This window comes from Lissotriton helveticus, chromosome 6 (assembly GCF_964261635.1).
Source record: "Lissotriton helveticus chromosome 6, aLisHel1.1, whole genome shotgun sequence".
Classification (NCBI taxonomy): Eukaryota; Metazoa; Chordata; class Amphibia; order Caudata; family Salamandridae; genus Lissotriton; species Lissotriton helveticus.
In genome coordinates this window covers 12,804,469-12,829,621 of record NC_136067.1, presented here as the reverse complement: position 1 = coordinate 12,829,621, position 25,153 = coordinate 12,804,469, and the positions used below count along the sequence as shown (strand labels likewise).

General features: G+C 47.8%; 1 protein-coding gene across 1 annotated transcript in view; it reads right to left on the bottom strand.

Annotated features, from left to right (window-relative positions):
• The window catches only part of LOC144762139 (solute carrier family 22 member 7-like), a 204,532-nt gene that overhangs the window by 39,102 nt on the left and 140,277 nt on the right, over positions 1-25,153 (bottom strand). The window contains exons 4-6 of the mRNA XM_078647286.1: positions 17,440-17,594; positions 9,841-10,009; positions 9,580-9,703 (exon numbers count right to left, since the gene is read on the bottom strand). Of these exons, the coding sequence (XP_078503412.1) occupies positions 9,580-9,703; positions 9,841-10,009; positions 17,440-17,594 (448 nt within the window). The remainder of the gene's footprint in view (positions 1-9,579; positions 9,704-9,840; positions 10,010-17,439; positions 17,595-25,153) is intronic.

Genomic DNA, 25,153 nt, shown 5'->3' with positions numbered 1-25,153 from the left:
GACAGAGGGCATTTGAGCCCCTGAGAGATGGCCAGGTGGCCCAAGAGACTATTAGGTTTATAGGGTGCAAGGCCCTAAGGTAATGGTAATAGGTGCTAGAAAATGTGATCTTTATAGTATGTGTTATGCTCCTGGAATTATGCTTATAGATATGCTTTTAATGCTAGTTAGGTTTTACCTACTGTCTGAGATTGTATTGTGATTCTCTACTGTGGTCTAGATTTGATTTATTCCCTATTCAGCTTATGTTATTAAGTTTATGTTCTAATGCAAGGTATGTCTAGGAGATCGTGGTCTACTACTAGAGTTAGGCTTAGGAGGTTGGCGCGGAATAGAGTTCTCGCCTTATGTGGTACTGTGCCTGTTATGACCTAGGTTACAGGTTGGCGCTAAGTATTGAGTCTACCGGTGATCACTGGTTGGATTAAGAGATTATGATGTGTTCTCCTTTTTATTATGCTTTACCAAGTGCTAATTCTGACAGTGGTCCACGTGGCCCTGTCATGTGTAAATAATCCCTGTAAATATTACCCGTGCCAGTTGGCACAGTGTATATTGTGTGATTACCATCTAATGTGTTTATGATAATACAAAGGCTATTTTTATATATAACCTTGTGTGGAGTTCCTTTTGTGGTCTGCCTAGTATGTTGTTACTGTGTGTGTTGTGCAGATGCTTTACACATCGCCACCGAGATAAGCCTGACTGCTCGTGCCAAGCTACCAAGGGGGTGAGCAGGGGTTATCTTGGGGTGTATCTCCCTTTCCCTGACGAGAATGATGGTCTCTGCCTGGCTTTGGCGCAAGCCTTAGCCAACCAGAGTTCCCCATTTCTAACACCCACATTACTGAATATTCGAGTATTGCATTGGACAGAGGTGCAACTAGGCCTGAACGTCAGGGGTGAGGGGAGAAGGAGGGTCTAACAGGTCAACCAAAGGTGGGCCTCACACTTCAAACAATGGGGCAGAACAATGGGGTGGAGATGTGCTTTAAGCCAATATAAGAGAACCGAGTGATAAAGTGTGTGTTTTAAACATATTCAATCAATCAATCAATCAATCAGGGGAATTGTAAGCACGCTACTCACCCGTGAGGGTCTCAAGGCGCTAAGGAGGGGTGGGAGGGCAGGGATCCGCAGGTCTGTTTAGCCGAAAAGCCAGGTCTTGAGAGTCTTGCTGAAGGTGTTCAGGGAGGGGGCGGGTCTGATGTCTGCCAGTAGCTCGTTCCAGGTCTTGGCTGCGATGTGAGAGAAGGATCATCCGCCTGCTCTGGCTCTGTGGATGCGCGAGGTTTCGGCCAGTGCGAGGTTAGAAGATCGGAGGTTTCTTTTGGGTACGTGGAAGTTGATTCTGTGGTTGAGGTATTTGGTTCCATTGTTGTGCAGGCATTTGTAGGCGTGAGTGAGGATCTTGAAGTTGACTCTTTTCTCCACGGGGAGCCAGTGGAGTGTTTCGTAGGTGTTGGCTGATGTGTTCATGCCGGGAGATGCAGAGGACGAGTCTGGCAGCGGTTTTCTGTATAGTCTGGAGTTTGTGGAGTAGGGACTTGTTGATGCCGGCGCAGAGTGCGTTTCCATAGTCCAGTCTGCTGGTGATGAGTGTGTGGGTGACTGTCTTCCTTGACTCATCGGGGGTCCATTTGAAGGTCTTGCGAAGTATGTGGAGGGTGATGAAGCAGCTGGATGTGACAGCGTTGACCTGTCAGTTCATGGTGAGTGATGAGTTGAGTAAGATGCCGAGGTTCTTGGTGTGGTCTGAGGGGGTAGGCGGGCTTCTGAGGGTGCTCGGCCACCAGGTGTTGTCCCATGGTGAAGAGGTGGTTCCAAGGACAAAGACTTCTGTCTTCTCGGCGTTGAGTTTCAGGCAGCTGTTGGTCATCCAGACGGCGACGTCTTGTATTCCTTTCTGGAAGTTGAGTTTGGTGGTGGCGGGGTCTCGGTGAGGGAGAGGCTGTGTTTGGTGTCGTCGGTGTAGGATACAATGTTGATGCCGTATTGTCGGACGATGGCTGCGAGGGGGGCCATGTAGATGTTGAAGAGGGTCGGGATTAGTGATGACCCCTGTAGGACTACACACGTGATTTCCATGGGATCGGAGAAGAAGGGTGGTAGTCTGATTCTCTGGCTTCTACTGGTGAGGAACGATTGGATCCAGTCCGGTCCAACCCAACTCAACAATCGTCCTGTACTCTGCAGGGTTGTCCCACTTTTTGGTGGTCTGAACGGTCTGCATTGAGCTGGTGTGGGACACCAAGGGGCCAAATTTACGAAATTCAGTTTTTGCGTTTCCAAAGTAGCGAACCCTAAGATATCGCAATTTAGGAAATGTTCCGACATAGTAGGAATTGCTATTAGGAAATCAGTATTTAGAAAATGCTAAACCATTCGTTCCTATGGGCCTAATAGGAAATCGCAAATTAGGAAATCTAAAACCAAAGGTGCCTACGGACCTAAGATCCCCCTTGATGCACCCCAAAGAAATGTGGTGCACATGTAAAGCGCGCTCATGCCCGTAGGACATGTGCGTGCTACATGGCACTAAAAATGCATTTTGGGTGCATTTTTTAAAATTGCACATGGTTACCATCGACTTGGAGTCAAAGTGAATAGCATCTACTAAATGCCAACATTACTTTAGGGAATGCTTTGGACACATAATTAGGAAATTGCAAAACAGGAAATCTCTATTTGCGAGTTCCTGTTTAGGGAATCGCAAAATGCAATTCCCTATTTGCTTCTGTACATAAGGAAAGAGAATTTAGCATTCCTTAATGGACCGAAATTGTGATTTGGCCTATTAAGAAATGTTAAATTCTTTCGTACATCTAGCCTCAGATGTTCTGCATTTCGCTGCTGAAGACATACGAAAGACTGATCGATGGCTGGAGTTGCCTGGCGGGGTGCAGCACTCTCAGCCTTCGATGAGCTGAGCTGTGAGAGAGACGCCGGTCTTTTGTTTACTGCATGGGTGGGAGGGAGGCACTGCAGCACAGAGGGGTCCTGCTCAATGCACCTCCAGGGACAGGGTCACCTCTACAGATGCTAGTTAACCCTTTCCACGTGGTGCTAATTCCCCCGCGGAGCGGGGGTAGGGGGCCCGCGCACGGCGCAGCGGTGCTCGTGACGAGCTCAGCTCGTCATGCTGCACAATGGAGCTGTGCTCATAACAAGCTGAGCTTGTCATGACTCCGCCCACTCAATGGAATACCCTGCACAGACGGGAAATTATCCCCTCGTGGGAGCGCGGCGGCAGTTATGACAAGCTCAGCTCGTCATGAGCACAGCTCCACTGTGCCTCATGACGAGCTGAGCTCGTCTTGACCACCGAAGGGGTTTTAACCCGTTGGCTGCTTCCGCTTTTTTGCGGCAGTGCGGCTATTTTAAAAAACGGGCACGGTCCCGTCGGCCATTGGCCGACGGCAGCACCAGCGAGGTAGTGCTGCCGTCGGCCAATGACCGACAGCAGCAGCCAACGGGTTAAAGACTCTGAATGTGTGACTGAAACCCGTGCTGGAGGCATGTTTGGAAATATGCCTTTGCAATTTATTAATTCCCTGAAGTCAGATTGTCACACCAGGAGAAGAGGCGCAGGTATATCCTTTGCCCAAGATCACACCCCTTGGTAAAGTAGGAGAGCCGAGACTGCAATGCAGTAGTGCTGCTCAAAAGGCTATCACTTCACCACCATCCTACACTTTCACGAATAGTCAATCAGACTGGGCACTGGCGAAGGTTCATTCGGATGATGGAGTTATTTATTTTGGAAACATGTCTTACCAAAGGTGGCAACAGCAAGCAGTCAAAGCTTATTCTAGGGGGAGGGAATAGTGTGGGTGGCAGTGCGCTCGACAAATCTGCAATAACATTACATAACATAAAGGGGCTGGGACTCAAATACAGCATGTCTCGGCAGCCGTTCTGGAACAGAGCAATGTCTAGCCAACCTAGCTCAATTTTTTCATGGGGTGTTGTATCTGTTTTTCTTTAGGAATATGGGCCCTCAAGGGCTCCCATAGCCAATCAATCAGTATTTTAAAGCGCTGCTAATTAACCATGCGGTTACTCAGACGCTAGGTTGCTGGGCTCAGTCGAAAAGCCAGGTCTTGAGCCTCTTCCTGAAGTCCGTCAGGGAGAGTGCTGTCGGGAGGGGGCGTTCCAGGACTTGGCGGCGAGGTAGGAGAAAGAACGACCTCAGTGCGGCTTCGGCAGATGCGCGGTGTCTGTGCGGGGTGAGGGAGGTTTCTCTCAGAACATGGTTCTACCCTAATCCCCTGTTTATGAATGTTTGGGCAGATTTAGAAGCCCCTCGAGCTACTTTTAACATGGGAAAAGTGACGCAAAAGTGGCGAACAGGGCTTATAAATCTGCCCCCTTCTATTAAGTGGCAGCTGCTGCAGGAGACGCACTGCAATGCTCTGCTGGGGCTGCGAAAAAGATGAACAGTTTTTCACTACAGCAGAACAGAAGGGCATATTATCAAGAATGGCGTTACAATTATCGCCGGTTGAGCGGCAGTTTTCTGCCGCTAAACCTGCGATAATTTTTAACGCCGTTCTTGATAATATGCCCCAGAGATTGTATCTAAAGCTGAACTTTAGAGGAGGTGGTTATAGAATGGAACCCACAAACTGCACTCTGGGACTGATAGTGCCCTGCCTGCTAGTCTTGCCCTGTGCACAAAGTGCCCTGTTGGTGATAATGAAAGGGGGTCTCTCTGAACAGTAGCAATCGCTTGATAAGGACAGTGCCAAGCGACAGACGATACAGGAGGAGGACAGAGTCGTCTGCCCTTTGTGTTTCATGCCTCTTCTGTTTTTATCCTCACCGTGGGCCCGATTCACAGAACTAACTTAAGACAAAATCCTAAACATACTACCATTTCGGTATTCACAGAAGGCACTTACTCATTTTGGTATTCACAGAAGGCACTTACTCATTTTGGTATTCACAGAAGGCACTTACTCATTTCGGTATTCACAGAAGTTAGGAGTCCTAACTTTAGGACTCCTAAATGCCTTCTGTGAATACCGAAAGTCTTAAAGTTATGATTTTTCTCAACTTTACTACTACTAAACTGAGAAAAATCCTAACTTTAGGACTTTTGGTATTCACAGAAGGCATTTAGGAGTCCTAAAGTTAGGACTCCTAACTTTACTACTCCTAAACTGAGAACAATCCTAACTTTAGGACTTTTGGTATTTACAGAAGGCATTTAGGTGTCCTAAAGTTAGGAGTCCTAACTTCTGTGAATATTGAAATGAGTAAGTGTCTTCTGTGAATACTAAAATGAGTAAGTGCCTTCTGTGAACACCGTATTGAGTAAGTGCCTTCTGTGAATACGAAAATGGTAGTAAGTTTAGGATTTTGTCTTAAGTTAGTTCTGTGAATTGGACCCCATGTTTCCTTTTCCCTGTTCCCCCAGGAATGTCCCAGCCCCTGCTGAGCTGTCACACTCTGCAGAAAGTCAGAATCTGAGGAGGGCTTAGAGCTGAATGTCCCTCCCTCTCTCCTGGGCTCCTGTAATGGAATATTGAACGTGACGTCTGCTCGCGTCAGTGCCTGCGTCACGGTTAATATTACACACACATTATATAGAACTCGTACCCAAACCACCGCCCTCCTGTCAAGCGCCCATTCGCCTCTTTCGTGAGCACTCTGCCGGTGAGGAGGTAACACTTAGGCGAGGGAGCAGCTCGCGCCTAGAAGGCAAGGGGAGCTGTGCCCCAGCCCAGGGCGCCAGTCTTCAGAGGGGCGCACAGAGCTATCTCCATGACGACAACCAAATAGCGCCACTCTCACGTTTATAGTGCTTTCAATCATTGTTCAAGACGCCGCTGGGCCTGTTTTTAATCCTCCGTCAGCCGCTTGCCCTCACGCCACATGCCACCAACCTCCTCACCCCTACTCTCACCCCACCTACCCCCACAACAACTTGGGACTAACCTGTGAAGTCAAACAGCAGCCCCTGCACCTCATTTTATTCCCCAGCAGGAGCAAGGGTGCCATCCCAGCGAGGGTTTTCCATTGGCATACATGCCAACATTTATAAGAGGAAAGTGGGAGATTTTAAAAAACATAATTGGGAGAATGTATTTCCCCCAAGAGAAGTGATTTCATGCAGGAGAGAGCCAAAATGAAGCCATTTTTTACCTACAAATCTGCAGTCTCCCACCTGAATTGGGTCTATTGGCATGCATGCATTGGCTACAACCTCATTAAATATATCCAGGTTCCCCACCCACTTGCAGCCCATTGGCTGCTGCCTCATTCAACCTATCAGAGGCTGCTTAAGATGCACGAGGGCGTCGCACCATGTGTCCGCACGGCACGTCTGACGCGGCTGCCTCGTAACTCGGGCTCCCGTGCATATGTGTGCGGACCGGTGCCGCCCTTGAGCTTGTGTGTGTAATTTCTAATTGTCATATCTATGAGGCGACGCAAAGCCGTCCTGCGTAGCTTTGCATGGTCAACATAGATAGGGAGTGAGGTAATGCAGCACAAAGCGCTGTGTTGCCCTACTCTGAGCTTCCATGGATTGTTTTTGTCCCTGCATGAAGAAAATCCTGCCAACAATGCAGACACCCTTGCACCATGGTGCAAAGATGCCTGCGTTGGAGCTAGGCTGCAAATTGTGCACCGGTGCTGGCTGCAAAGACAGGAATGCGCCATATCTTGTAAATGCGGTGCATTTCGACCCTTTCGCCTTGGCGTTGAGCAGCGCAGCAAAAAGACGTGCGTCACTGCCCTGAGTCAATTCATCGTTAATGAGGCCCTCCGGGTGTATTCAAGTGTGAGTTATGGACAGAGCCCGACAACTTAAAATCCACAGGGCAGTGAAACGGGGAAAGTTAAAATAAGAAAATCCCTCGCCACCTGCAGGTGAAATCAGGGTTGAGGGGACGGTACAGATGTGTCTGCTCGGTATCCTCGAGGACTGGAAGAAGTGTAGAATGGGAGAACACAGGGTGGGGCTTGGTTTAGTGCTGGCTAAACGCAGAATAGTGATGCACTGACAGCACCGGAGGCCCCTCAGGCACACATGTGGAAGAAGGATTTAGTGGCATATGTGTGAAAATCCGTTTTTGGGGATTCTCAAATAGCGATTTTTTGAGAATCGCAAAACTGGATGTATTTAAAAATTCCCTATTTTCTTGCGATTTCTTAGTATTCCTTAATTGCGATTAGCAAATGGCCAGGAGGCCCATAGGAATGAATGGGAAGTCATTCTCAATTTACGATTCGCAATTTGAGAATCACAAATTGAGAATAATCTCAAGGGTGCAAGGGTGTCATAAGGACACCCTGCTGCACCCCTGAAATTGACATGTGTGCGCATATGGCGCACATACATGCCCTAAGGGCATGTATTTGCGCCACATGGCACCTTGAAAAATGCCAAAAAGTGCATTTTTGAAAGAAATCGCAAATTACCATCAACTTGAAGTTGGTGGCAATTTGCGATTTCTTAAGGTGAAGTTGCACAACTTGGGTGCTTGTTGCATAGCATTTAAGGAATCGCAATTTGTGATTCATTAATATTACGATGAGATTTTACCCATACATCGCGTTTTGGGATTTTTTAATCGCAAACACTGTTTTTTACGATTTGCAGTGTTTGCGACTAAAAGTTAGTTTCATACATAAGCCCCCTGACGGAATGGGTGATCACGGACACCGAGCCCATGAGGCAAACGAGGGAAGCCGATAAGGTGGAAGAAGACCCAGAGAAGCGCGGCGGGATGATTAATAGAATTGTGGAACATTCTGATGTCTGAATGCTTAGTGAGGCCAAAGATAAAAGTAGTGACACTGAATAACACACAGCGTAGACAATGTACAAGAGTGTGTCTCACGATACTGACACACGAGAGCCCGCGACAAGGTATAACTAGAACGCCTGATCCCGTGGATAGTACCGAGATTTTGTTTAATTTATTTTAATGAAACCTAATATATTTTTTTTTATTTTTACAAAGGCCACCAGTGTCTCCAGTTCACTGGGGAATTGCCTGATGGAATAAAGAGGCAATCGGGTCCTGCTGTGAAATGAAAGCAGGTCTGGCAACAATGTCCAATCTAGCCCATTCCTTCCTCCCCACTCATCTGTCCGTTTGCTTCTCTCTCTCTGATTACTTTTGGACCTGTAGACATGGATGTAAGATTTCTCGATTGCATGCAACAGGTCAACAAAAGGATAAACGAAAACTGTTTAAAGCTCAACTCGGGTAAAACCAAGGTTTGGTTATTTGGAAACATCACCTAATCTTGGTCCTCTATATGGTGGCCACAAGTGTTGGGTAATCTTCCCACTCCAGTTTCAAAAGCTAAAAACGTAGGGCCCGATTCACAGAACTAAGTTGAGACAAAATCCTAAACTTACTACTTTTGGTATTCACAGAAATTAGGACTTTGTTTTGAGACAAACTTAAGACAGACTTAGGACAGACTTAAGACAGACTTAAGTTAGGATTTTGTCTTACGTCTGTTTTAAGACAAACTTAAGATAAAATTCTAACTTCTGTGAATACCAAAAGTAGTAAGTTTAGGATTTTGTCTTAAGTTAGTTCTGTGAATCGGGCCCGTCGGATTCATGATTGACCGTAATCTGTCATTGAAATCAGATCAATGTCATTACTTGTTCCTCCTTCTACACCTTAAAACTGCTAATTAAGTTTTTTCTCTTCATCCATCAGGACCTGCTGAAGAGTGTGGTGTCCGCCCTCCTTCGGCCTAAACTTGACTATTGCAAAGCTCTATTTATCAATGTACAGAAAAAGCCTTTAAATAAGCTCCAAGTGGTGCAGAATGCAGCAGCTCGCCTACTACTGATCGGCCTTCAAGGCTCTCCACCAATCACGTCCCCTTTACTTGCGGCAAAGGTGGTAGTGGTTCCCCCGCCAGAGCCTTACGCTCAGCCTCAGCAGGTAACGGAACTGTTCCCAGAGTCAGAAGGGCAAAAGGAGAGGCAAAAGTTTTGTTACTTGCACCTTGAATCTTTGGAACACTCTCCCCCCGGATCTCAAAGAAATGATACAATTGCTTCCTTCCTGGAAGGGATTGGAAACATGGCTTTTAATCAGTAGGTAGTGGTACTGCTCCATTTCTACAGCTTTTGTATTTCTCCTGTTGGGTTAGTGCCTAGACACCTCCGGGCAGTAGTGCGCTTTATAAATTCACATTTAATTTAATTTAATTTCACCTGATGTACTTACCTGAGGGAGGTGGAGAAGATGGCATAGAGGCAGTCAGCGGCTCCCTGCTTTAAAAACTAGTCTCCAATGGCTTCAGATCTATCTCTGGAACAACCAGTGTGTCCAGCCCTGAATGGTCCTTGTTCCTGAACTCCCACACTTCCTCAACTAGCAGAGCCTCTCCAACTCCTTTACACCAGAGAGATGGACAGTATGAGGAGAGGCGGGCGAGAAAGCATATTATCAGGGAGCACAGAATCCGAGCTGAGCCAAGGGTGAGCATCCAAACCTCACCGTTCTGAATGTATTTTAGTTGCATGTGTGTGAAGTCAAAGGAGAATCAATTTTGGGCATCCTCTCTAAAGTGCAGCACTACACACCCTCTCACCTCAGTGTTGATTTTGGAAGACAAACATTCCTGGCCGTTCATTGAAGAGCAGCGAACCAAGTAAGCATAGGTCTCCTTCACCTTCCCTTTGGCCAAAAGCCACCTCGCAGACTCAGGAAGCCACCTGTGTGGGGAAAAAGGAGACTGGCGCACTAATACGGTGTATAAACATCCGTTCAGTTTCACGACGCAGCAGACATGGAAGGGCGTAAGGTCTCACAGAAGAAGGACATGCAGAATGAGAAGACATAACCCACTCACCATATGCTTATAATGCCCAGAATACAGGGGGATGTGAGAGCAACAAGAAGCCAGCGCCAGTCCCGGATCAGGTACGCCACCAGAGCCAGGAACATGGTCCCGATGCTCCAACATAGGCTGGCCAGACACCCGGCTAGCGTGCGATGCTTCATGTCCACCCACTCCACACCTGCAAAACAATGCGCACTCATCAGATCTCAATCGTATTGGTTGCATCATTATATAAGGAACCCACCTCCCTAGATCAGCGTGCCCATGAAGTTCATACCCTTGCTTCACTGCGGTGGGGCTGGAGACCTACAGCCCCACGGCAGTGTGCTAAAGTTCATCTCTGTGTCGCTGCAGTTCTCAGACTTGCTCTGTTTCCAATTATTCGACTTGATGTTGCGATGACCGAGCGTTGACTGAAAGATGCGATGCACGCTGAGAGGCGTCATCATATTCATCACACGTCAGTTCTCCAGTTCAGGGCTTTCAGTTGACGAACTAAAGTCTTGTGGGAGTTAAAGCCTTGACTGATTTCTATTGGACGAGTGCTCTTGATGGCAATAATGTCTGACTCCGTGCACTGCATACACTGGCAAGCTGAAAACCTCAGCCTGAAACGACTCTAGATTAGAAAGGAGCCGCATTGTAAGTATTTACTTACTGCTCGAAGGGTCAAAAGCTACTTACTAGCTGTAAGGTCCAAAATCAGAAGTGCAAGATCTGCATACCCAACTACTTCTATAATGGTCCTGGGCTGGTGAGCCCCTCCAATAGGACCACAGTTGACTTCCATGAACGGACGCCCATTTAGGAACGCATGTAATTTCACCAGACCTTGTCTTTGATACCCGTGCTCGGCTGATAGGTATCAGCCCAGGACCATTATATACCTCACCTCTGCTCTAAAAGACATGTTTGCGGTACTGATGCCCTATAAATATATTGTCTAATTGCCTTGAAAAAGCTCCAGGTCTGCGCACCTCTAGGGGGCGAAACACGTGTTGGTTGCACACTGTTCACTAGTTTTTGCCCTCAAATTTGAGCATCCTGCTGATTCTTCTAATAAAAAGTACCTTTAAGCTCCAAGAAATTACTGCAACTATCTACATATACATTTAATCAACTAGGTGACAACTCTACACCAACCTCGTTAGCGCTAGTCGCGCTTTTTGCCTGCTTTACAGAAATTTTAAATCCCCGTTTTGTATTTAATTTTAACTTCTGTTTATTCTACCTTGTTCTTAATTGAAGCGCCCCCCTGGCCTCATCTCTTACACCTTAAAACCCCCCTGGGGACCATCACCACCGCCTTTGGCGGGTCCGGGATCACAGGGTACCGGGGACTAATCGGAGCGCCATCTTGGATCAGGCTGGGGCACTCTCGCGTATTATCGCGAGATTTCGGCCTGCAGAGCCTATTTCAGCCTTCTATCGGTCGCGCAGCGGTGACGCGCAGCGGGAGCGCCCTCATCGCGCCTGAGTCTCGCCAGAGTCCTGCCCGTCTGCGCCCGTCAGCGCTAAGGCAGGGCTAGGGCAGGGGACTCTGGCTCTCACAGGATGTTATCTGCTGAGAGCTTGCGTTCAATGCGACACGAGGTAAGAGATTGCCGTCATGGCACCCTGGATCCTCTTAGTAGGCCTTTTTACTGCCCCACCTGTTCTTTCCAACTCCCTAAACCGCAGCTTATTGTCAGTCTCCAATCTAGACTGCCCGGTGTTCACAAGCCTAACTTTGTTGTAGGCGGAGCTACCCAAACCACCCTGAAAATCTTTCATCTCAATGTCAGATCTCTGACATGTCACCATCAAGAAGTATATTCGTTGAACTCTGATGATGATCCGGATATCTTTTTCTTTACCGAAACCTGGCTACATGATCAATCCATGGCGGTTATCAACTTAGCCCTTCCGGCGGGCTACACCATGTACTCTCACCACCGTAACGCTAGAGGCGGAGGCATCGCAATTGCGGTAAAATCCTATTACCCATGCGCCTGGAAACCTACAACCATAGCAGGGTGTGAGAGCGCACACTTTAATATCACTGTGAATCCCCACTTTTCTTTCTCGGGATTATTAATCTACAGGCCTCCTGGTCCTGAGGGTGCCTTCCGGCTCAGTCTTCCGGAAGCAGTCGCCTCTTTAGCTATGAAAACTGTGAATTTTGCGATTATTGGCGACCTTAATTTGCACATGGAAGCTCCACTCAGCAATTCGGTCCACTGCCTGTTGGCGGATCTTGAAGCATTCCAACTAAGCCAACTGGTACAATCACCGACTCATATAGGTGGACACTTGTTAGATCCTTTTTTGACGAATCTGACCACCAACATCTCAGTCTTCCAACCTAGACCCATGGCCTGGACCGATCATTATCTGATCGAAACTCACATCACCACTCCTACTCCACCCCATAGAAATAATACTCCTGACATCCTCAAACGCCCTTGGCGAAACCTAGATCTTGAGCACTTTCATCAGCTCCTGATGAAACATCATCCTCAACCCCCTATAGAAGTTTCCCTTGGCTATGACAATTTCTGCGAGTGGTTAAACCAATCACTGGATACTCTCATACCAGCCAGGTGGAGTAAGACCAGATCAAGTCCCTCTAGTCCGTGGTATGACGAATCCCTTAAACAGCTCAAATCTTCCTGCAAAAAAGCGGAACGTGCATGGCGCAAAAAATATGATGCTGACCTTAAGTCGGCTTATAGGGCCTGCTCCAGAGTCTACCATCAGGCCATTTGCTCAGCTAGGGCTGCCTTCTACTCTCAGGAGATTAAGAACAGCACCAATCCCACCAAGGTCATATTTAGGGTATGCAATGATCTTACTAGTAAAAAGACCAATACTACTATTCTCGAAGCCTCGTTGGCCCATTGTGAGGATTTGGCCCCGTTCTTCGTGGAAAAGGTAGAAGCCATTTACAGGTCTTTCTCTCAGGCCCCTATTAGGGAGAATATCATTGCTTCTATGGTCTCTAAACCACTGCTTATTATTCCCAGCCCCACTCTGGAGGAGTTTAAAGCCTTAACGACAAAAGTCAAATCTGGCTCCCCGGACGACCCTATGAGACCCACTCAATTCCAGGAACTCGCCCAGTGCTGCTACCCTGCAATGCACAGTCTGATGGATTTGTCCTTTAATACCGGTACGGTTCCCAGGGCATGGAAGCAGGCGACTGTCATCCCTATCCTTAAAAAGCCTGTCCTTGACCCTACCAAATCTGAACACTACCGGCCTATTTCCCTTCTTCCCTGGCTAGATAAATTAGCAGAATCTCATGCTAATCAGATTTTATCTTCTCATCTGCTGGAATCTAATATTCTGGATAATTCCCAGAATGGGTTCCGTGCGGGCCACAGCACCGAGACTGCGCTCTTGGTCGTGGTGGAACATTTTAGGAAGATGTTGGACCAGGGTCAGACGGCGGCACTGATCCTATTGGATCTAAGTGCCGCCTTTGATACGGTTTCCCATCAGATCCTCCTGCACCGTCTCATGGAGGCTGGAGTTGGAGAGTTAGCACTTGAGTGGTTCCGATCCTTTCTTCCGGATCGAACCTTCAAAGTATCCACACCTCCTTTTGTCTCGGCCTCTCGCTCCATTCATCAGGGTGTCCCGCAGGGATCGGCCCTTAGCCCTACCCTTTTTAATCTGTATGTTCAGCCACTGGCGGAGGTAGCCCATAGTTTTGGTCTCACCATGGTGTCATACGCCGATGACACGCAGTTGGCGGTGGCACTTAATGGTGATTCCAATATGGATGCCCCTACCTTTCAGTCAGCCCTTAAAGCTGTGGCAGGCTGGATGGCGAACAACCGACTACAACTTAACGCCTCTAAGACCGAGGTCATTATTTTTGGTAGGGAAGGTGGACTCTGGGGAGATCAATGGTGGCCATCTGAATTGGGCCCTGTTCCCACCCCCGTTGCCGAAGTTAGAAATCTCGGGGTGTGGCTCGACGACAAACTCTCTTTCACCTCCCACACTAAACGTGCAGCTGGTACATGTTTTGGTGCCCTGCAATGCCTCCGACCCATCTTCAAGTTTTTTGATGCGGACACCAGACAGATCATAGTCCAAGCACTGGTTCTTACCAGATTGGACTATGCCAGCTCTCTGCTTCTGGGTGTGAATCAGGCAGAACTGGCCCGCCTTCAGAGGGTGCAAAACGCGGCGGCCAGGATGCTTGTCGGCCTCCCGAAGTTTATCTCTGCCCGTCGTACTATTCGAGACCTACATTGGCTGCCTGTTGGGCAAAGAATTAAGTTTAAAGCTCTGTGCTTAACTTTTAAAATTCTTAAGTCTGCCTCCCCTCCTATCCTATCACAGACAATCCAACATTATGTCCCTTCCAGAGCCCTTCGATCCTTAGGCTCAAATCTCGCCATTGTGCCCCGCTTTAAAAGAGCCAGAATGGGTGGTCGCTCTTTTTCAGTGATGGCGGCAGCTCTCTGGAATTCTCTACCTGCTACTCTCCGTTCCATCCCAGATCTGCTCCCTTTTAGGAAGGCACTAAAAACCTTCTTATTCTTGTCAGTTTAGCATCATTTGTTCTGGTTTATTTCTGTTGTGTTGTGTTCTACCATCTCTGGAAAGCGCCGGGACGCCTCTTGGCTGCGGCATCTGTGCGCTATATAAGCTAAAATAACATAACATAACATAACATATATACCTTGTCACTCAAGTATCCTCCAACGCTTTCTTGTATAATGCCGTAATGGGTAAGGAGTTCCCCATTTTGAGGCTATCCGAGTCATCCAAATTTGATCCGCTTATCAAGGCTGGAACCTCTGGGACACTGACCCCTTCTCATCTCACACACTGTTCAAGGAGGGCCTGCCCTGGAAGTTTGAGCTGGACTATTGGAGCAGGGTCAAGACTGATTTGCATATGGCTGAGTCCATACTGAGGAGGCATGGTGGGCATAAAACAATGGAATGGGATGCGGCCCAAGCAATTGTCAGTGGCTGAGATTAATTTGAGCATTCCCTCCACCCCCTTGTTGTCCATATTGGAGCCAGGCCAGCATGTTATCCACAGCAGACAAAGGGCGTCATCCCACAAATGCCCACAAGTTGCCAAGAATTAACGCTATTATGCCACGGGCAGCATTTTACCGTAAACGTACAATAGGAAACATACGAGAGATACTCAAAAGTTACCAAGAATCACCAGCATTATGCAATGCTCAGCATGGAAGGCAACAACCGTCATCCGCCTCCTGCAATCAATTATTGAATAACCCAGCGTCCTCGTTCATCGTACCTGAGAAAACCAGTAGGGAGGTCCGCAAAAATGAGAGTTAGTTTTGGCCTCATTACCCTTACTCCAAAGCCTCGGCTTCAAGGGGCTCTGACCAACAGACTGAATGTTCTTGGATTCCTGAAACCAGGAAAAAGGGTCAAGAAATGATCTGACCATTGAAGGGGCAGAGGAGAATCAAAGATTGAAGAAAGATTGGGAAGTTTAGGTTGAATGAGCACCCCCTCTGATGGGTATCGTTCTTGAAATATTGAAATAGATTAGGAGCATGACAGGCTTCCACCAAAGCCCGCTAAGAGCTATCTCTAATCATATCTACAAGTAAATTGAAACCACCTACCAAGGTCACATTGGTGTACCTAAGAGCCACTGTACAAGTCACCTCATCCTAAGACTCTAAAAATTCTGAGGCCATCCTCGGTGGGCGATACACAAGCACCCATGAAAAAGAAAGTTGAGGGACCAGCGAAATACAAAAAAAACGTATTCGGTCTTTCCTGTGCATGACAAAATCTGAAGAGATAACTTGATAAATGCCTGGGAGTGACTCAGAATGCAATATGCAATAAGGTTGCCATTAAAAATAAGGCATCCATGTTTGAGACTGAAAGCACTTGATCAATAAATAGGGCGTGTTTGGGCAGGGAGCGCACATTCACTAACCGAGCTTTTTAAATGGATTTGTGAGCTGAGTTGTTGGTCCACAGATCCGTGCTGCAGGCAAGAAGCTTCTTCAAATTAGGAAGTAGCATAGTCGCAGGTAAAGAGAGAGAGGAAACAAAGGGCTGCCCAGAATGACACACTATGAGAGGATAAGCCCCACGGCTCCTCGGCCGGGCACCTCTGACATCCATTGTGGGACGTATTAAATGGCAATAGCTTGTCTCTTGAATAGCTACGATGAGACGTCGTGGGGGAAGATGCCAGCTCCTCCTGTCCAGCTTGCCCACAGTCCGCTACCCTCTGCTGCCTTCTGTTTTGTGCCTCCTCTGCTCGTTTTTCTGCCTCTTCTCTGCTCACTCCTGCCCTCTAGTTTGCCTCTTTCTGCTTGCTTCTGACCTTTATTCTGCCTCTTTCTGCTTGTTTCTCACCTCTATTTTGCCTCTTTCTGCTTGTTTCTGACCTTTACTCTGCCTCTTTCTGCTCATATCTGATCTTTATTCTCCTCTATATGTTCCTTTCCGACCTTTATTTTGGGTTTTTCGGCTTATTTCTGACCTTTATTTTGCCGCTTTCTGCTAATTTCTGACCTTTATTTTGACTTTCTGCTTCTTTCCGACCTTTATTTGACCTTTTATGCTAATTTCTGACCTTTACTCTGCCTCTTTCTGCTTGTTTCTCACATTTATTCTGACATCACATCCACTGCGCCCAGATATCCCTAGGAGTGACAGTACTGTGCTATACAAATGCTGATTGGTTGATTTGATTGACATCTGAGCCAGAGCGAAACTGGCATAGAGGCAGATGCTGGATACAAGCCGATGCTGACAGGCTAGCCTTGGCATGCTCGTGGTGCGCGTCTGTCCCACAACTCTCATTAAGTAGGCTGTTATGGGCTGTACTGGACAGCTAGAGCATGTAACGACAACATATGGCGACTCTAGGTGTCTGGCCAGGCAAAGGAGTGTGACTCAGCTCTGTCCTCAGAAGCAAGTGGTGAATCGGTGAGCGAGTGGTCGATAAAAGGTCAAAATAGGCAACATCGAATATCATGCAGCTAGATTCTATGTCACAATATCAGTGCTTAATTTGAACCTGTGGTTTCCGGTGGTCAGTACCGGCCCTTAACTGTCAACACTGAAACTTGTGAAAGTCTGTCACAAGATGGCGCTGTCTGGCTAATTTAGAGATGACCACAACAACAGGTAATTATTAATTCAATATACATAAAAAATTACTATTACCAGCTGCCCAAGCCACTCTTATTGCTTTGGAGGCCTGAAATAATCTGAATTGTCATCTTCGTAGGAGTGTGATGGTTAGTAGTTGTGTTGTTACTGATTTGCATATGGCCATGTCTGAACTGGGGTGGCAGAATGGGCTAAAGAACGGTGATGGATTAAACCCAGATCTGTTGACTGGGTGTGAGTGTTTCATTGGTTCAGATGCTCCGTCCATCACCACCCCCTTTTGTACCGCTTACTATCATTGGCTGCCTGGCCGGGGCAATGATGGCGTAAGTTGCAGTGGCCTCCTGACCAGAGCTCTGGTTCTTATGTTTTTTTACAAATTAAGCACTGCACAATATATGGAGCCTAAAAACAGTTGCTGCCTTCTAATTAATTGTGTGTCAAATTGATCAAGTCAACATAAAACTCCCAGGTCTTCTTTACTTACTTAAAGCCACAGTGATGATAGACAGGCCAGAAAGAGACACCCCGGAAAGAGACCGGAAGACTGCAAGCATTGGGTAATTGATGGAGGCTGCGGCGGCCGTCCCGAACACCAGCGTGAAGACAAAGCAGACCAGGAGTATGGTGCGTCGACCAAACCTGGAAAGAAGCACATCAAAGCATGGCTTTTTTTGGACCGCTTACACTCTGCAGACCATGAAGAACTAATGAGATACCCGTATTCTGGGGCGTGAAGACAAGAGACAGGGCAATAATGGGAAAAGCATCTGGACCCGCAACCCAGGAGTCAATAAGATAATGTAAGTGTGCGTTTAGTCCCTGGTTATATAGGGAGGTACTTACCTGCTTCATTAGAGAGTTTACACATTCATTGCAACAATTGCAGTGTTACGTTCTACTTTGACTGCAGATCATAAATACTAATACAGCCCCCTAGCAGCAGTTTCCTTATAAAAATCAGTATGTTTTTTAAAGCGATAGGAAGTTACCTTTGTTGTCCCTCACCGCCCTTGCCGCTGCGTCCCCTGCGGCCCACCCCCCCTGACTGCCCACTCGCTGCCCCGCCTCCCAGCTGCTCCTCCCTCCCACCTCTCCATATATGCCAGCCGCTGCGCGGCTGCACCGCTGGCGCACCGAAGGCGTGCCTAAGGCAAGTCTGTCTGCGCCCATACGTGCCCGGACCGTGCCCAGCGCCAGAACCCCTAGCCCCCGCACCCGCCACGACGACTGATGCCACTACGCCGCCAGCACTCTTCAAGCTCTCAACTCCGAACGGAGCCACACCTGCTTCAAGGAATGCTCCGAAATGTACACACGGCCCCTTCACCTGCCGGAACTGCAGCTACACCAGCCTCAGAGCCGACGAATCACCCGCCAAGAAAGACCCCAACCACCTCCGATGCATACTACTGAACACCCGCTCCGCACGCAAGCATGCCGTCGAGCTCTGGAACCTGGTCGACACAACATCCCTGGACATCGCCTTCCTGACAGAGACCTAGTTCAACGACTCCTCTGCATCCGACATCACCATAGCCATCCCAGACGGCTACAAGATCACCCGCAGAGACCGCACCAATGGTGGAGGAGGAATCGCCTTCGTCCACAAGAACAGCATCAGGGTCTCGACTAGCACTGAATACGCGCTCAGCATCGCCGAACACATGCATTTCCAGATCCACACAGACCCTAGTTCCACCCTCAGAGGCACCCTCGTCTACCAACCCCCCGGACCCCGCCCTCAGTTCAGCGACTCCACTGCCGACTTGATCAGCAGGCACGCCCTGACCTCCACCGACTACATCCTCCTCTGAGACCTGAACTTTCACCTTGAGAACAACAACAACTCCACAACCGTGATTGATAACCTCGCCAACCTCGGACTGAAGCAACTCGTCACAACGCCCACCCACCCCGCCGACCACAAGCTCGGCCCCGTTTTCTCCTCAAGCCGGTACGTCTCCATCAGCCACACCACCGATTTCCTCTGGACCGACCACCGCTGCATCCACTTTGCCTTCCAGAAACCCACCACACACCACCACACCCAACAGATCCCCCGCCGCTGCTGGAGCAAAATCACCGAAGACCAACTACGCGCAAACCTCGCTCTCGGTCCACCCACCGAACCCTCCAACACAGACGACGCTGCCCACAGCCTCAGACGCTGGATCAAGTACTGCACCAACACCCTCGCCCCGCTGAAGAAACCCCCCCCACAGAGACACCAGCAAGAGGGCCAGCTGGTTCACCCCCGAACTCCTAGCCTCCAAGCAAGCCTGCCGGAAACTAGAGAAGAAATGGCACAGTGAACAAACTCCGGACAGCCACGCAGCACACAAGGACGCCATCCGCAACCAACACCAGCTCATCAGGGCGGCTAATAGGACCTCCTTCAAAGATCGCCCCAACGACAATGCACACAATAGCAAGGAGCTCTTCAACATCGTGAAGGAACTCTCCAACCCCAGCTCCAACACCAACGACATCCCGCCGTCGAAAGCCCTGTGTGACTCCCTCGCCACCTTCTTCCACACAAGATAACAGAGATCCACGACAGCTTCAACACCCAGACAGCCCCAACAGACAGCAGCACAACAGATCCCCCGTACACCATCGACCAGAGATCTGGAAACACGCCGAGATCAACGCCCTACTCAAACAAGCATTGGCATAGCCAATAGGTCTCGCTTTTGGAATCTTTTAAGTATTTATTTATGCAGCATAATGTCCTTTGTGCAACAACATCCACCGTTGCATGGCTAAACAGTTATAATGTCCCAAAGGCGAGCCCTATTGGCTATGCCAATGCTTGTTTTCCTTTGATTTTGATCCGTAAAATCTGGAGACGTTCCAGTATTTTGTGACACAAAATCTTTAAGTACAACACAACATACTGAATCCCCTCTAGCTGATGCTGTGGTGGTGCTGAGTGATGCTGTGGTGGCCATTAGTGATGCTTTGGTGGTGCTGAGTGATGCTGTGGTTATGCTGACTGATGCTATGGTGCTGCTGAGTGATGCTGTGGTGGTGCTGACTGATGCTGTGGTGGTGCTGAGTGATGCGTTGGTGGCCCTTAGTGATGCTGTGGTGGTGCTGAGTGATGCTGTGGTGGTGCTGACTGATGCTGTGGTGGTGCTGACTGATGCTGTTGTGGTGTTACTGAGTGAGTTACTGAGTGATGCTGTGGTGGTGCTGACTGATGCTGTGGTGGCCTTAAGTGATGCTGTGATGGTGCTGAGTGATGCTGTGGTGGTGCAGACTGATGCTGTGGTTGTGCTGAGTGATATTGTTGTGGCCCTGAGTGATGCTGTGGTGGTTCTGATTGATGCTGTGGTAGCCTCGAGTGATGCTGTGGTAGCCTCGAGTGATGCTGTGGTGGTGCTGAGTGATGCTGTGGTGGTGCTGAATGATGCTGTGGTTGCGCTGAGTGATATTGTTGTGGCCCTGAGTGATGCTGTGGTTGTGCTGAGTGGTGCTGTGGTCGTGTAGAGTGATGCTGTGTTGGCCCTGAGTGATGCCGCTGTTGCGCTGAGTGATGTTATGGTGGAGCAGAGTGATGTTGAGGTGGAGCAGAGTAATGTTGTGGTGGTGCAGAGTGATGCTGTGGTGATGCTGAGTGATGCTGTGGTAGTGCTGAGTGGTGCTGTGGTGGTGGTGAGTGATGCTGTGGTGGTGCTGAGTGGTGCTGTGGTAGTGCGGAGTGATGCTGTGTTGGCCATGAGTGATGCTTTGCTGGCGCTGAGTGATGCTGGGGTGGCACTGAGCGATGCTGTGGTGGCGCTGAGCGATGCTGTGGTGGCACCGAGCGATGCTGTGGTGGTGCAGAGTGATGCTGTGGTGGTGCTGAGTGATGCTGTGGTTGTGCTGAGTGGTGCTGTGGTGGTGCTGAGTGATGCTGTGGTTGTGCTGCGTTGCTGAGTGATGCTGCCGTGACACAGTGTTTTTGCTAGTTAGAGTGGGTAGAAGAGGAGTAGAGGGGCAGGAGAGGGGTAGAAAAGGGATAGACGAGGGGTAGAAGAGGGGTAGAGGGATGGAATAGGGGTAGAAGAGGGATAGAGGGGTATAAGAGGGGTGGAGGAATAGAATAGGGGTAGAAGAGGGGTAGAGGGGTAGAAGAGGGGTAGAGGGATAGAATAGGGGTAGAACAGGGATAGAGGGGTATAAGAGGGGTGGAGGAATAGAAAAGGGGTAGAAGAGGGGTAGAAGGGTAGAAGAGGGGTAGAGGGATAGAATAGGGTAGAAAAGGGATAGAGGAGTAGAAGAGGGGTAGAGGGGTAGAAGAGGGGTAGAGGGGTAGTAGAGAGGTAGAAGAGGGGTAGTAGAGGGGACTTCAGGATGATCATCCTTTTTGACCAGGGGTGGGCACACTTATTTTGCACAAGTACGTTTTGTCCAGAATAGGGCTCGAGTTGTTTCCAAAGGTGTGTTTTACTGCGGGGTGCCCATGTCTGTAAAAAATAAAGCATCACTGTCCTGGGAGGGCCACACCAGATCCAAAATGCAGCTCACCCGAGCCAGACTGAACCCTGGGTTCCTCGCGCTGAGACAGGGAACACCTGGAAGCGTATATCTGAAATAAGCGGATGTATGACGTTACAACGCATGCTTTTACCACGCATGCTGTTACATACCAGTTTTTACAACGCAAACCTTTACAACGCATAGCGCTTTGGGGTGCTGGATAGTGAATAGTTTAATTTACTATTCCAACTCCAGTCCCCGTGGACACTAGGGAAGGTGTTGGATAGTAAATTAAACTTATTCCCTATCCTAGAGCGCCCCCCAGCGCAATGCGTTGTAATGGTTTTTGTTGTAAAACCTGCGTTGTAAAAGCACTGCGTTGTAAAAGTTTCATTGTAAAGGATGTTTCCCGAAATAAGTACCAGAAGACCTTTGCTATAATGTCCTTACATGGCCATATTTAGATTCAGCAGGTGACATTAAGAAACCCAACACCATTAATCCTGTCGCCAGACACCCTCCTTAATAGTGCCCACACTCCTTTTCCGAAGCCGTTATTTCTGACGAGGTCTTACAGTTTTTGCATAAAATGGCCGGTCACAAAACGTTTCTCTTCAAGGTCAAGGGGCGTCCGCTGGGAAACATAACTTCCAATTAATGGGCTACCTAGTTTGTTTTTTCGTCATCGGCAGTGGGACATTGTTTATTTTTCGCAGTGGCAGACATCCTTTCTTTAGATTATTTTTGATTCGTCTCATGTCCATCTTCAGACTGTTGCAAGTGCGCATGTGTCAGAAGTCTATCTTCAAGCTAGTCGACAAATACTAAAAGGCCACTTGGCATGGCCTTCAAATGCTGTAAGGACATTATACATCCCTGACTGACCTCAAAGCGCTGCAACAAACTGGGACCGTTGTTCTTACACATGTGGCGCCCATGGGTTTAGCCGTCTTCCTCCCCTTACCACGCACATTCTGCCAAAAATATATAAAGAAAACGCATCTTTACTTGCAACACACACAAAAATGTCACTGTAAACACAAAGCCAACCGGTAGCTTGATCCTGACCTTTTCAACTACTGAATACTACACACAAATTGTTTGCTCTCCGGTTTAGTTGGGCTGGTGTGTTATAAAAGTTCTCAATATTTCCCGTTCATCCTGTCCTGGTATTTTCTTTGGATTGTGGGACTAGTAGTCCTGGATTTATAGTGAATTAAAAGGACAGCAAATCAATGTATGCAACAAAAAACACTTGGACTTGATAAACTACTCATGAGTTATATGTGGTAGGAGACAGTCAATGAGAGGGCCACTGGAATTATGGGATTTTGTGGCCATGGAATTTTTTCCTTATAAATGTGGATTTGCCACATTTACCACATAATCCAATATCTGCGACATCATTTGCAAATTTTATTTACATTTTTTTTATAGCTCATACCGATAAAAAGTTACTACAAATGTGGCTACATGTGTTGTTGTGCAGTAGGAGACACTACTCAAAGGTTGACTTGTTACCTATCAGTTGCTTATTACTGTATTTGTGTGTTAAACTGGCACCAATGGGGTGAACTCTTTGCCCAAACAGTGGTTACATGTCTAAACATGACAAGATAAAGAAATAACGCAAACAAAAAAATTGTTACCTTACTCTGCATAATTTGCCTCCGAAGAAGGTCTGGTTTAAACAGACTTCTTCTGCTCCTCGTGGCGCCACCCACGCAGCTACCCACCGCACCACCCCCATGTCCAAAAAGAAACCACAGCCGCACTCTTGTGCAGCAGGCCTCACCACCGGGCACCCTGCGGCCTCGTGAGAAAAAGCCACAGCCAACGCGCCTCTACCACCGCGTCCAATAAATAACTGCAGGGTAGAGGCGCGTTGGCTTGGCTTTTTGAAGGCCCGAGTGCGAACGTAAAGTTAGTCGTCATAAATCCATTCTGTGAATACCAAAAGTAGTAAGTGCATTCTGTGAATACCAAAAGTAGTAAGTTTAGGATTTTGTCTTAAGTTAGTTCTGTGAATCGGGCCCAGTGTCACAAACTCAATATCCGATTCGGTAATAGCTTACCGAATCGCAAATAGGGCCTTTGTACATTGGAAAATGCCTCTTTTCTTTAACAAATGGGCAGATTCTGCGAATAGGCCCATTTGCGATCACAAAAAGCCTTTGTACATGTGGCCCTAAGTGTAGTATCCTTGGAAGAAACGGATCTGATGGGCCAACAGGTTTAATTGATTCCATTAGTACTGTCACCACTTGTCAATGGACCGAATTTGTTTAGAGTCGTAGTCCCGCAAAAAGTACTTTTATGAATAACATCATGTAGGATGTTCTGCATCTTAGAGGAAAACTCCTCATATACCTCATTGGCTTGTGATTTAATATGATAAAAAAGTTTGTCACAGAAGGATTGGTTCAAGCCAGATGTTTTGTTGCTGTTGAAATCTACAAGTGTGTTGACCATTTGAAAAAGGTCTCTCGCAGAGTTTTTTAGCAGGTCCAATATTTCTAATATGATAAATAGATTTTTCAGGCAAAATCGTGGCTATCTAAATCCCTAATGCATTGCCTGTATTTGTCCCTCCCGGGAAACATCCTAGACAACCAGGGCCAAACTGGGAACCACAACCGGCCCGGGCAAAGTGCTCGCCCGGCCCCCCTCCCCACTCGGGGGAGGGGGGGGGGTTGGAGGTGCCACCGAGCTCTTTGCCGGGACGTTTTTCGGCCACTTTGGTACAGGGACGATTTTGCCCAAAACCGGCCCCCACCTGTGCGGCGCACCGGGGGATTGCCCAGTGCCCGCTATGGCCAGTCCGGCCCTGTTGACAACGAATTTTGAAAAACGACTGACCTAAACAACGACCACTCTGTTAACCACGACATCCTTAACTACGATTTACACGAACAACGACTTTCCTAAACCACGAAAAAAAGAGATCTCGTGACTGGCCAAAAGATGGCATTATTTTAATAACAATTAAACTTTTTTTAAATCTTTGTTAAGTTTAATGGTTTAGAACTTACAGGGACATTGTGAAAGTTCCACTGGCCCGGACGTGCACTCCCCACCATCCTCATCAGAGATCTTATAATCTCTCGGTTATTGCAGTGTATTCTGGGACTCGTAGTCCTGTTTCTAACACTCTAAACTGAGGGCAAGGAGAACCAGCATCCAAATCTAAACCTTGGCTGGGTGAAACGCTCATGCTCAGATCCAGGCCCGGGTTCGATTCCCGGTCAGGGAAGGGGACTTTTTTTTCAACTGGATACTTCTATTTTTATTTTGATCATATCTGAACACATTTTTTTGAAGTTTTACATCTCACGTCTTTTATTACATATATTTAGGCTTTCCTCGACTTGCCACCTGTAATAAAAGCGTCACCTTTAAGGGGCGCAGGCAAAGCACTGAGAGAAAAGTGAATTCTGGTACTCAAAGCTTATTCCTCACAACGGATGCATTACCGGAAGCACATTGGAGGCCTGTTTCTATTCATTTGTGGCCTTTGCTTAGAGAAACACCACACTGATGGGCACTTCATTGTAAATCAGGCAAGCATGGAGCAAAGCAAAAGCAATTTACTGAACCTTAAATAGACTCAAACCTCTGAAAACTTTCCATCCGTGAAAAACATGCGGATTTTAAAGAACATAGTGGTGGAAACGTGTAATGAGCAAATTGAATATTGTGTGTGGTTTAGGTAGTGGTTGTTAAAAATTTAGTGG